General features: G+C 39.4%; 1 protein-coding gene across 1 annotated transcript; it reads right to left on the bottom strand.

Annotated features, from left to right (window-relative positions):
* Positions 1–1,954: 1,954 nt before the first annotated feature.
* On the bottom strand, positions 1,955–11,555 carry LOC109993440 (CUB and zona pellucida-like domain-containing protein 1). Its single transcript, XM_029279822.2, has 13 exons — positions 11,397–11,555; positions 10,286–10,491; positions 9,370–9,510; positions 8,670–8,808; positions 8,359–8,581; positions 7,627–7,768; positions 7,396–7,539; positions 6,729–6,787; positions 5,262–5,452; positions 4,768–5,174; positions 3,448–3,547; positions 3,042–3,231; positions 1,955–2,938 (listed from the first exon to the last, which is right to left on the bottom strand). Exons 1-13 carry the CDS (start codon positions 11,517–11,519, stop codon positions 2,802–2,804), a joined length of 2,202 nt encoding a protein of 733 aa, XP_029135655.2. The 5' UTR covers positions 11,520–11,555; the 3' UTR covers positions 1,955–2,801.
* Between the last annotated feature and the right edge of the window lie 1,645 nt (positions 11,556–13,200).

The following is a 13,200-nucleotide window of genomic DNA, read 5'->3' as shown; positions in this document are numbered from 1 at the left end:
TAGCTTCTTGAGTTCAGTAAATGCTCAACTTTGCTCAGTTACCACCATCAATAAAATCTCATTCTAAGGGAAACACTTCTTTATAAAATGAATACGTTCTCCTGGACTGTTTAGATATGAAAACTTGCAGTTCACCATCCCTGGATCCTCCCCACCTCAAGCCTCTGAACCAATGTGGTCTTTTTTGGCTTTTCAGAAACCAATGGAAGATGTCACGGTGGCCTTGTCCTTTATCTATATAGTTTGTGGTCCTACTACACGATGACAAGTCACCTCTTTCAATCATTTCTGGAAGTTTTACGCCATTGTGTAACATGTCACTTCATGCACCTTCAAGTATAAAGACGTAAACTGAAGCTAAAACTGAGAAGAAATCCAGGCTGTGATTGTTCACAGCTTTTGAATAAAAGGCAGCTTTTGCCTACAAGGCTGCTGCAGACATGATCTCCTGATATGTTTAACTGATAATAATGTGGTTGATTCTTATAAATGAAATCTATAAATCAAATAAATAACTGGCTCATTGTGCAAAAAAAAAAAGGGAGGCAGCTGTGTTATTCATGGTCTACTAACACAAATATTCAAACATGCATTGTTTTTGATCCCCAGGATAAAGAAGAAAAAAACACCCACTCATCTGACCGGTTTGTTCACTTAGAAGGTGCTCCTTTTAATCTCAGAACTTGACACTGGTTTGTTTTCCATTTATGTGCTCCAGTGTTTCCCGCAATACTTGGGCATCTTTCTTTAACTACATCTATAGACTGTAACAGGCTGATAGAAAACCCAAATGTGCCATACTTTATATCGTTTATATCAAATGTGTTTTTGTCCTCTACATTACTTTAGCAGGCTGAGATGACATTGCTATTGTTAAGTTAGCTGTAGACACAATGAGTGGGAACGGAGTAAAGTTGAACCGACCATTTGACCGGATCATGTGTGTTCCTGACTCGGTCCGTACCTAATATGTGCAGTCTTTGGTCTGTACGGATCACGGATCAACTTTGTGCCGTTGCACTTAAAGTAAAAAGGTGCGTGTGTTGGCTGGCGCTCCAGTGTGTGTGCGCATTTGTGCAGCAATGTACTGTATGTTGGTGTAGCTCAGCGTGCCCCACGATGCTCACAGTCATGACAGCAGAGAGCGGAGCACATCCTTGTACTGGTGATGTTTAATCAGTATGTCTATAAATGTAATCCGAACCCAACATACAAAACATGCAGGCTGACTCAAAACACCTGCTGCTGCTGTCCAATCCCAGTGCCTTTTCATTCTCATACAAACTTGTTTGTTCCCCTAAGTAAGAGATTATCATCGACCTGTGTTACATTCATACCTGCCACATTCTTGTATTTTAAACAGGTAAATTCTGGGTAGCAGCCAATTGCTCAAGCAGAGGCGGGGCAGTTTGGGTCTGGCCTTAAAAAACACATTTGAGGAACCTATGTCAAGTGATGTCAAGTCAAAGTTTGTTTTAAAACAACCTCAACAGACCAAAGTGCTGGAAATGTTTAAAACACAATATAAAGGATGAATGTGAATAAAATGAACAGTAAAATAGATAAAAAACACAAATAGGAGCAAAATATAATGTAAGCACAGTGGTCAAGATCAGCTCTTTTCCGTTGAGACTGTTAAGGTAAGACAAAGACCTATTTTCCTCCAAAGGTATTTCAGAGAGTCATTCATGAAGCAGTTGCAGGTCTTCTTATTGGGAAGAGACAACATGACATGACTCTCTCCTGTACTGGCTTCTCTCTACTGGCTTCCTGTCAGCTTCAGGTTCCAGTTTAAGATTTTATTACCCGTTTTTAATACTTTAACGTTTGTATCTTTTTATTTGTCAGAACGCCACAGTCAACACACAGTTGATTTCAGGATTTTGAGTCAGCATAGCACTGAGACTGCACCAGTAAAAGTAAGAAATTGTGCCAATATTCAAATCAAAAGGAACTGGACCTATGTGCAGAACTAATACAAATCATTTTTTAAACAAAAAGACCAAAAGGCAATAACACAAAAGCTTACTTTTTCCAGTTCAAAAAAACAAAGCCCAACAGAAGTCCACTAACATATCCAAGAAGAGAAAAAACTGAAGAAACACTAGGAATATATGGACAACAGGGACATTCTGACAATGAACTGACACAGAAGGTAAAGCATAAAGACACTAAATAAACCTGGAGTGATGGGACACAGGTGTGACAAACACGACGGAGGTGAAACTGATGAGGGAGAGACATACATGTGTGAGAAAATAAGTTTTATTATTGATTATCATCATGATCAATCATTCTTAATATCGGAATTTCTTCCATGGATCACCTATTGAATTCAAAAGTTGTAGACTGTACCAGGGGTTCCCAAACTTTTTAGCCCGTGACCCCCAATATAATGGTGCTATAGACTGGGGACCCCCATTGTCCCTGGAGTTGGTTAAAACATTTAACATTGCACACGGCCACACACACTATAAGTCATATCCAAACATTGGCATTAGAACACCACACAATATCCCAAACACCATCATACTATGTTTGTAATTTGTTGTAAGCAACTACTTATTTGTATGTATTTTCACAATAATGGGTAAAATATGCAATTTTAAACCATTTTACATTTTGAGAAGTGTCTCGCGACCCCCAGTGGACTATACCATGTGGCGGAATGAGTATCAGTAAAAAATAACTTCTTTTTGAAGTGCACATAATAAGACACAACAAGACCCCATATCCCTTACCAGAAAAAATCCCAATAACTATATTCCTGTGTAATTAATAGAGATGCACATGCAGCTGTCTTAATCCTCAAATGTGGCCAGAGGTTGGTATTTGACCCTTGATATTTTGGCTTTGTACACGGCCACTCCACTGATCATGCCAACGGCTGCAACAAGACATCCAGCGATGAAAACCAGGTTCAGATTCAGGTTCATCACTGGAGAAAAAAAGTGAAAGATTTTATTTTGACCTCATCAAAGATTAACTGGGTTTGAAAAACGTCAGGTGTGCTGTAAACAAAACAACTCCTGTTTTCTTACCTGGGCTCTCTGCTCTCTCTGCTGACCTCCTCATGCGCAGGGGACCCTGGGAGACAAGGTGGGATGAAGTCTGGCCGACAGTCTCTCTCTTACGTCTGTTAGAGCCTTGATTCATTGGCATGCATCCCTGTGAGCACCTGGTGTTGGGTTCTCCTGCCTGACACATCAGGACTGAGCAGCTGATATACACCTGAATACAACAACACATGCTGTCATTATGAGGGCAGAAAAACTGTTTTAACAAGTTACCTGAGAAGAGGATACAAAACAGAAAACTCTTATGGTCCCATATCTGCTTAACGTTGCTTGGGACACTTACTTATCCTGCTTCCACGTTTTATAAAACCAATAATAATACATGTTCAATTTATGTGGGACAATTATTACATAAAAATGCATTCGTCACCTGGTCATGTAATCCAATGAATTTGAAGGCCTCCATGCTGAACTTGAACTGTCTCTGGTGGTCAGGGGAGTGGATGATAACAGTCGAATCCACTTTACACCTATTGAGAGTAAATAATTAACATTATAATATAACCTTTCTAATATTTCTTTTATCAGGAAATGGAAGCCATTACAGGGACAGATTATCATTGTCTCTGTCATGAAAATACTGGAAAAAAGGTTAAATAACAAAGATGGCAATGAATGAGTACAGCCAGAACAGTTGAGAGCATGAATGAAAAAAAAAAAGAAATATTTTTTGTGTAATGTCAAATGTTGTGGAGAACGGGTTGTCTTTAACTAACAATGATAAACATTTCATGGGGAGGTGACAGTGACTTTTTTTCCTGGTTCCTATCCAGGATTTCAATTTAGGGTTCATTGTCCTCTGCAAGAAATATAACGCCAAATTACTCAGGAAGGTTTAGTGAATGTGACTTAGTAGTACTGCGTACTAGACAAGTACTTAGTAGGTCTGCGCAGTTAATCGCGATTATATCGTTATGGAGTCTGTAAGCAATGCTTTGTTACTCAGCACGTGTACATTTTTACATGCTGGATGTTGACCTGGGTATAATGGTCATGCCTTCACACCATTTTGATGCAGTCAGATTAAGTTATCATGTACTGTCAGATCAATTGATGCTAATTAAGTTGTGAAAAAAAGTATCTATTAAATTCAAGAGGGATGTGTTTCAAACACAGATATTGTGTAAATCATTAAGAACATCAGATAGAAATCAAAACTATGCTTTATAGTTAACATGCACTCTTTATCTTTTGTTTGTTTATCACAATTTTTATCATTATTTGAACTTCGACCAATATTATGCACATTCTTGTCAGTGTGCAGGCTTAGTACTTCAAGGCACTTGGTATATCCTGTGCCATCTGTGTATGAAAATGTGTGTTGATGAGTAAATTACATGTAGTGTTAAGCGCTTTGAGTGGTCGAAAGACTATAGAAGCATTTTATAGACCATTTACCTATTTAGTCCCTCAGTGTAGTGTATTTGTATTTTCAAAATTACCAAAAAGGCCTTGGGAGAATATTCCATTGTAATTCTTTGAATTCGGGCAGTCATATTGCATTGGTGAGTGGAGAGGAAACATACAAATATAAAATGTCCACCTATCCATCCATTGTCTTAAAAAGATGGAGAGATGGAGCCCATTATATCTCTGGGAAACTTAGTCACAAATGGCATGTAAAGTCAAACAACTCTTTTTAAATTCCGTGTTGTATCCTGTTTCTAGTAGGGGTCATAAGCACACTTACCCATTCTGGATGATAGGGTAGGCTGGCATGTAGTTGGGGTTGTCATACGGTGCAGCGCTGCAGGACTCCACAAACAGCTCGGTGTTGTTTAGTGAAGACGTGGCCTCGATCTGCATGTAGATGCGGCTCCCCAAGTCGTACTCCAGAGGGTAATAGTGTGGATCGATCATGGTCTGGAACTGAACGTTGGGATAGAACTCAAACTGGTACGTGAACTTGCCGAAGCCTTTCTCCCACACAGTGGTTGAATTCCTGTGTGCTGTGAAGCTCTGAGTCACGTTCCCTCGTTTGGGATACTGACAGTAGAACTGAACCTCCAGCAGGTTTGTTCTGGTGATCAGGTTGTTGTTGCTGTTGTTATCAAACGTGGTGATTTCATTCTTGAACTTTAGGAATTCCTCATCTTCCTGCAGAGTTAGAGGTTGTATATTCAGTTGCTGTTTATGAGACAGAAAAGCAACATCTAACAAATGAAGCATATGACCCTGTGTTACCTCGATCTGGGTGCCACAAGAGTTGAGAGGGATGATGCCGATGACATGAGTGCTGTTGGAATGAGTCTTCAGGCTGCAGACGATGTTTGAGGGGTCAGTGAGCCGTAAATCATCCTCGCTGAGTCGGGGGAATGAAGATTTCTCAATCTCCACTCTCATCGTGGACTGACTGCAGATCACATTGGCTTCAACTTGAAAAAGAAATAGAAATGCACTCTTTTCATTTAATTAAAGCATATGAATTAAGCTGTGAACTGTAGTTTAACAAAGCATTAGGCATTTGTTATAAATAGCCTCAAGCAAATAGACTCACCTTGCTTTTTTCCAACGGGCCTAGTTGTATTCTCATGTTTTTGTTTCCTGTTAATTTTCATGGGTTTAGTGCGTCTTGTTTTACTTTGTAGTTCTTGCCTTTTTGTATCACCTCCAATGTTACTTTATGTGGTTTCCCTACCTTTTTGATTGCCCCCATTGTTCTCAGCTGTGTCTTGTTAGTCTCACCTGTGTTTGATTGCCCCCTGTATTTAGTCTCTTACCTGCTGAGTCAGTTCAAACGTCTGTCTACTCATGTTCTATGCTGTTTCCTCATAGTTCCTTGTTTCGCCAATTTCATAGATTTTTTTTGTTTGGACAATTTTTGGTGAGAGAATGAACTGACCAAAATGGACCCAGCTGATTTTTATGATTTTGAGTCTTCTTAATCTCCCTTGTCTGGAACCCCCGACTTGCCATGGTCACTGGGGCTCACGGATACAGCGCTTTAGTTGCCTTTCTACTTGACCTGGCCTGTGGACAAGCCTCCCGTCTTCCCAGAGCCTTGACCTCCCGGCTTTCCAGAACTGCCTACTCCCTGTCCTTGCAGAGCTCCTTCTGCCCCATGTTCCGACAGAGCTTCATTTGCCCCCTTTACTCAGCTGAGCGCGTTAAAGCCCCTGTTGCAGAGAGGGAGGTACACCCAGGTTCCACCTTGATTCCTGGTTCCTCCTAGGTGGTCCTGTGGGTGCCTGGCTGTCCTGGTTCCTCCTCTCACTGGTCCAATGTCTTTGACCCATGTTTCTGGTACCATGTCTGAGGTCCTAACTTTGCCTGTTCCTGAGTTTGCCAGGTAAGCCTTTGGAACTGCTCAACGTACCTGGTCGGCCTCTTGGTCTGCTCTGCTCGCCTGGTTGGACTCCCAGCTGACCCCGGACCTGCTCTCTCCATTTTTGGTCATTCCCCTTTGCTTTTGTTTTTCCTTGTTACTTTGGTATGTCTTCTATTCGATGTTTATTTGTATTATAATGGACTTTTGTTTGGAAATGTGAAAAAGTAAGCTTGGGCTGCTGCGATAAGGACAACAACCCCATAGCTATTTTTTACTGTAATGTATAAGATGCTTGAAGCCAATACTTTAACAAAGCTTTAGGCATGTGGAAATGGCCTTAACCTACTACAAAATGTTTACGCTGAAGTTACAATTAGACTCACCTTGCTTCTTTCCAACGTCCACAACTACACACCTCATGTCTGACTGATAGACATAAGCCCTGAAAATTATGAAAGAACACTTAATTAACTCTTTGTACCTGATTTTGCATCTGAGTCCTGCACTGATCAAAAGCTCCAACCCAAAACCATCACCAAGCTCTCCATCATGTTGTATCTCCTGTTCTATCGCACCCCACTGATTGTATCATAACCTGTGACATCATACCTGAACAAATCGTAACATTCTTTATATTATCATTTATATGGTATGGTATCCTTCTATCATATTTTGTTCTATCATAATTTGTCATCATATAATTTCACATCCTATTATATGGTATATCATTTCAGTTGTACGGTATTGTATTGCATCATATCATATGGGTGGCTGTGGCTCAGTTGGTAGAGTTGTCATCTCTCGACCAAAAGGTTGAGAGTTCAATCCCCAGCTGAGCAACATGTCCTATGTGTCCTTGGGCAAGACACTTAACCCGCATTGCTGAATGGATTAGTGTTTACGTCTTTTTGGATAAAAGCGTCTGATAAGTGAATTGTAACATTGTAATATCAGTGCCTATCATTTCTAAAAATATACGAACATTTGTTTAAAATGATGAATATGCCCTCTAATACTATCATTAAAAGTAAATAAGCTGAACACACTTACCCGCTCACTGATTCTACAGCAAAGCAGATGACGTAATGATTTCCCAGGTGGTCTGAAGTTGGTGTCCATGTAATGACAAAGTCGTTATGGGTGGTCCTGTGGTTTGTGGTATTCAGTGGCCCGCTGAAGATGATGTCCTGTATTCTGCATAAAAACAAGAAATTCAAACATTCCCAGGTTTTTTTTACGTGTCAAAATGATGAGAATGATTTGCTGCATTGTTTCACTTACTTTGAAAGTGAAGATTGTGCTCTGACTCTGATCTCCACCTCCATGTCGACCTTTGCATGAATGTGCGCTCCGTTTTCAGGTGTTGGGCTTACAAACTTAGGCAAGTAGTGTCCCGGCTGACATGAGGGAACGGGTTTGTCCACTGGAGAAAAAGGAGAAAAGATGGTTGTTTATTTAATAGCAGAGCTGGGCAAATGTCCGTTAACCCTTAATCATAGCTGTTCATTTTCTTATCAATGGTGGTTTTTGACAACGTCCAAACTCCGCCTTATGAGTTAAGATGAATGGCTGATAACCTGAGCGAAAGCATAGAGCTTGTACTTTAGAGAGCTTAATGAAAAAGGAGGCCAGACGTTTGTCTCTGCTTGGGACGCTTTTACTGTGCTGCTTGACCTATATGAAGGTACTTTCTCCTAACAAGCTCTCAGATTGGGAACGGCAAGTAATGTTAAAATGTCGTACTGTTCTTTGAAAAATTAAAACACTATTTTCTAATTGTCTTTTTTGTTATTAATGGGGGAGAGTAGTCAAAGAATCTAAATTGTTTTTTTCTATTACATTACTGTAATAATGGTTGCTATGTAATTTTTTATTGGACAGATCATCTATTTCTACTGTACACATTTGTTTTTAGTAAGTGAGTGGCAAAATAGGATTAGTAAGTTGTTTTTATTAAGTTATTCTTGAAAATCATAGTCAGACAATTATTTATACAAGTTAGATCTGACTTACCAAGGAAGGAGAAATGTAGGGGAAGTTTACTGAGAGAAGCTGGAGTGGTTGGTGCTGCTGTTGTTGTTGGTGCTGCTGTCGTCAATGCTGGACTCTTGGAGGATTGAGATCCGTCGGAGTATTGCAGAGTGATGTGCCCTCGTGGAAAGTCTTCCACCACCATCTCAAACACGTAACTTCTGTAGTCAGAACTGGCGTTGTAGTATTGTAACGTGCAGGAGTCCTAATAATATGAACATTCAGGATTTAGGTGAAGCCCAGCATCAGTACAGTTTTGTACTATGAATAAGGATATGGCTTTTAAAACTAACCGGATTTAAGTGGAAGCCTGAAGGTTGGTCACATGTGCCACAATCTGTATTTTTGATTTTTCCGTAATGGCATCGAACTTTGTCACCGTCAGGATCAAAGGTAGTCAGCTTGTAGGTCCGTGGGCAGTTCTGAGGAACTCTTCAACAGATAGCACAAAAGAATAGTAACAGACTAATTTGCAAAAATGTAAAAGTAAAACATGGATTTCTGATACATACAGGATCAAGAATAATTTTATTGTTGTTAATGATGAAAAGGATTCATTTTTCTTAGCTATGCATGGTTTTCTTTTTGTTTGTTCTGTGTACCACTAGGGGGCAACAGAAATGACCTTTTTCTATAAGTTTTGTTAAATCATCCCAGGTCGTAAAATCTTTTACATCTTTCTGACTGAAAAAAATATTGTAAACTCTGCATGTTTTCTGAACCATCGTAATTTTAAAGCTGACCTTTTTCATACAAGTATTTCATTTTTAAATGATTTGATTGCATTTGTTTAAATCTTTTTTTCATGACGCAATCAGTGTAATTGTAGTAGTCTTTGTTTGCTATTGTAATTGTGAACTGTCACTGCTAGATGGCTGCTACAGTTTGTGTTTTTATTTACTTTTGGAGTTGCCAGAAATAGCCATTTTCAACATATAACTATCAAAATTATGAAAGGGCCTAAACTTTTCATGCTCAGAGCAGTGGACTCACCTTAGGACAGGTAGGATGGCGATGTCTGGTGATCTGTTGGGTTCTTGGGTGTCAGATCTGGTTCCCAAATCCACCGAAGTCAGAAGCCTCCAATTTGAAGCAAATGCATTACGTGCGGTAATCCAACAACAGCTAGCTGCCCTGGAAAGTGTGAAGAAAACACTTAAATATTGTCTTTATTTCATGGATCAGTAGATAAGTATTTAGAGGCATTGCTGCTAGGCAGGACAGTCTGGTTTATAATGTCAGAACTATTGGTTGAAAATAGGGATGAGCATTTACAATATTCTAAACACTCAAATACTGCCAATATGTGTCCTCGTTTTTTTTTTTTGTTTTTTTTTTTACAATATTTTCCTCAGAAAAATAAAGTGACATAGATCCGAAATCAAAGTAATCATACTGAAATACATTTTATTTGTTGCAAACAACATATAAAATATGTGCTTATAACAATATATAACCGACGATGGAGCTAGCTAGGTTAGATAAGGTAGCAACCTTATCTAACCTAGCTCGGAGTGGAAGTTCATCACATGCCCCGTAGTCAAGTACATTGCTAACGGCATACTAACAGTCGGGTTAGTAAGCAGTAGGCAGTATTGCACAAGTTGAAATATTAAAGCCTGTAACAAAGCTGGCGCCGGCGCGCAAGTACTGAAATGATTCTATAATACAGCAACAATTAGTACTTAAGTACCCATCACTTATTTTTCACTGTAATTATCTCCTGCTGTATATTGTCCAGAGGTTGCCACTCTATAAACACCTCACAGTTTTTACTGCTATTCATTTTCACGTTCAATATTATTTACATTCTGGATCGTTTTTAATTTATCATGATGATTAAAATGGAATAAAAAATGACTAAGTACATATCCTGCAGCAACAATGCTTATATGATGAAAAATCTCACCTCATTTGAAAAGGTTTGTCACTGGGAACGTGTCTGGTATCAACTGTTTCAGTTTCACACCAAAGTTTTTCGTTAGACGGAGCATTGGTGCTGTTGTCTATTATCCCACGCTGTGTATTGGCTTTTGAGCCACACTGACCCTGGAAACAAGACCAGTAGTGTGAGTAGGAACAGCGGTCGTAGGTGTCCCTGTTGTGAAAGTCCACCTGTAGGATAGAGCAATTCTGTGGTTAGGTTGTTTTTTAGATGAAATTCAGCAAACAATCAAAACAAAAACTGCATGTATCTTTGCAATTCAATATATTTAAAGAAAGGTCAATCAATCAGTCAATCAATTTTATTGATAAAGCTACAAACCATTCGAAAGATTATGTCAGGATTTATATAAAGTGCAAGTTAAGAGAGGCTTACTGTAATTTCTGTGTGCTAAAATGTCCATATAACAATATTGTATTCATTAGCTTTCGTGTTAAATTCACATGCTTTCGTTAATCAGTGTGCTGCGTGTGAGCTGTCGAAACGAAACCAACTTTATCTAATTAAAAGCATCCTTTAAGGTTTCAGTGGACTTGTTAAAGTAATGAAAGGAGAAATCAAAAACAGTTTGAACTTGACCATTTACACAAAGCAATCCATATGATTTGACATCTAACCCAAAAATGTCCTCTTCTCAAACTTGATACTCTCTAAGTCATGTTCAATAATTCCCCAGCATTAACAAAAATAACCTGAATATGTCTCAGGTTTCTACCCTTGAGAAGTGGTTGGTTGTCATAGAAATTTTAAAATAGGCATTCATCTATATTTTGAAACATACAGCATGCGGTCAAAATCAGTATCAGGAGGGTGTTATCTTTGCAAAAGTAATTCAAGTTTCAGTCTTTGTAATGTGACAACCTTAGAACAGCTTCATCATCTAAAGCTTTATTTGTACTGCACTCATAAATGGGTGACAAAAAGAATGTAAAAAAAAAATGAAGGCAAGATTGATTGAAAAGATAGTCAAAAGAAAAAAATACATCATACAGTTAGTAGATAGATATTTAAAACTCATGAATTTGCACACGATCATTTATGCAAGTTGAATTTCATTGGAAGTTGTTTGACTTACAATATATTTCCCGTCAGGGGTTTTTCCTCTGTAGGTGTAGGTTGCGGTTCCCCCCATGTGATGAGAGGCAGACGCCAGTGAGACCAGGAGCAGCTGCAGCAGGAGCACCAGTGTGAAGGCCATGATGCACAGACTCGTCTCTGCCTCAGATTCTCTGAAGCTCACATTCACCTGCAGCTTTTTATACCTCTGCAGGCCTGACACAGGCGCTGCTGCAAGCTAAAAGGTGGGAATACTTTGTTGCAGAACAAAAAGCCCCCTTCAGAACTACAAGGATTTGATTCATTATTGTCAGCACTTTTTTTTTTTTTTTTAAATGCCTTGTTAAAAACATCTTCCAGTAAATGCTTGGCATGCTAAAGAAAAACATGTTTGACAAGGCACTTGCTGTCTTCAGTCTCTGCTAGGAATGTAGACATGGCCAAGACGATCTGCTGAATTTCAAACTGAGCATCAGAATGGGGAACAAAGGTGAATTTGGTGACTTAGAACGTGGCGTGGTTGTTGGTTCCAGATGGGCTAGTTTGAGTATTTCAGAAAGTGGTCTGAAAAAGAGAAAATATCCAGTAAGCAGCCGTTCTCTGGGCGAAAATGCCTTGTTGATGACAGAGGTCAAGGTTAATATTGACCAAAATCTCTGAGGAATGTTTTCAACACCTTGTTGAATCTATCCCACGAAGAATTAAGGCAGGTCTGACGGCAAAAGGGGGTCGATGAGTGTTTATGCCTTTTAGAAGGCCTTACTCAGCTGAGTAGGTATCAGCTGACGACCTTCCCAGCACAACCCACATGCCACCTCCTAGCACATGGAAAGAGCACAACAAGACTGAGGCTTTTTTGAAATCGTCTACTGGATACTACTATTGCTGAAAAAAGCTGACAAATCTCAAGATCATGAGATTTGCATGATTTTGAGAATCAAAAAAAGATAATTGGTGTTATCTTCTTGTGGTTTGGTCTGATTGTGATTATTTCCCCTGTTACGATGGCCGTTGCTGTCCGTCATTTCAACCTCAGACATGGCACTTTGCATTTTTGGAAACAAATCTGATGCATACTGTAGATTTTTTCAATATCAGTACACATACGGCGTATTGTTGGCAGACTGCCGATCTCTCTTTTGTTTGCATACTACATATTGCATTTTTACCAAATGAGTACCCGTCATCACAGGTAGTAGTGCCCAGGCCACCCCTGCTACCCTCTGAAACCCCTCATTCATATAAGTTAAAAGGGAAGCCTGCATTTAGCGGGCGCTGTATATTCAGTGTTTGGATATAACGAAGCCCAGTTTAAAAGAGTCTGTATGGAGAATTTTACAGACTGCAGCAGGCCTTGTGATAACTTTATTATCATTAAGTTAATGATTGCTGATTAATTCAGACACAGTAAGAGTAAATGGAGAATATCAAAACCAAACTGTTTGTCCAGGTCACATGCATTCCTGAACATAAAGACTCGGTCCGTAAGGATCACGTATTGTGTTCTGTTGCAGCTATATGTAACTCGGACCCCTAGTGTTTAAAATGGGTACTGCACTCCAAATTCTAAACATTGTAGAGAGCTGTCTACCTCGATGCTCACGCAGGTTGCCATGTGGTGGACACTGAAGCTTCAGTGTTTATCCAGCTCTGCATCGGTCTGTAAACCTTTCTGTGTTCTAACCTCTCTCCATTTTTCAAAAGCATCTCCAATATTGATCCTAGTTTGAGCACGTTTCTGCTCGTGGAGCTTATTAGAAACATGCAGAGGCTTTTTAGGTCGGGTACAATCACTTCTATCTGAACCACTTCTCTTGCCCGCT

Source organism: Labrus bergylta, chromosome 3 (assembly GCF_963930695.1).
Source record: "Labrus bergylta chromosome 3, fLabBer1.1, whole genome shotgun sequence".
Taxonomy (NCBI): domain Eukaryota; kingdom Metazoa; phylum Chordata; class Actinopteri; order Labriformes; family Labridae; genus Labrus; species Labrus bergylta.
This window is presented reverse-complemented; position numbering and strand designations above follow the sequence as displayed.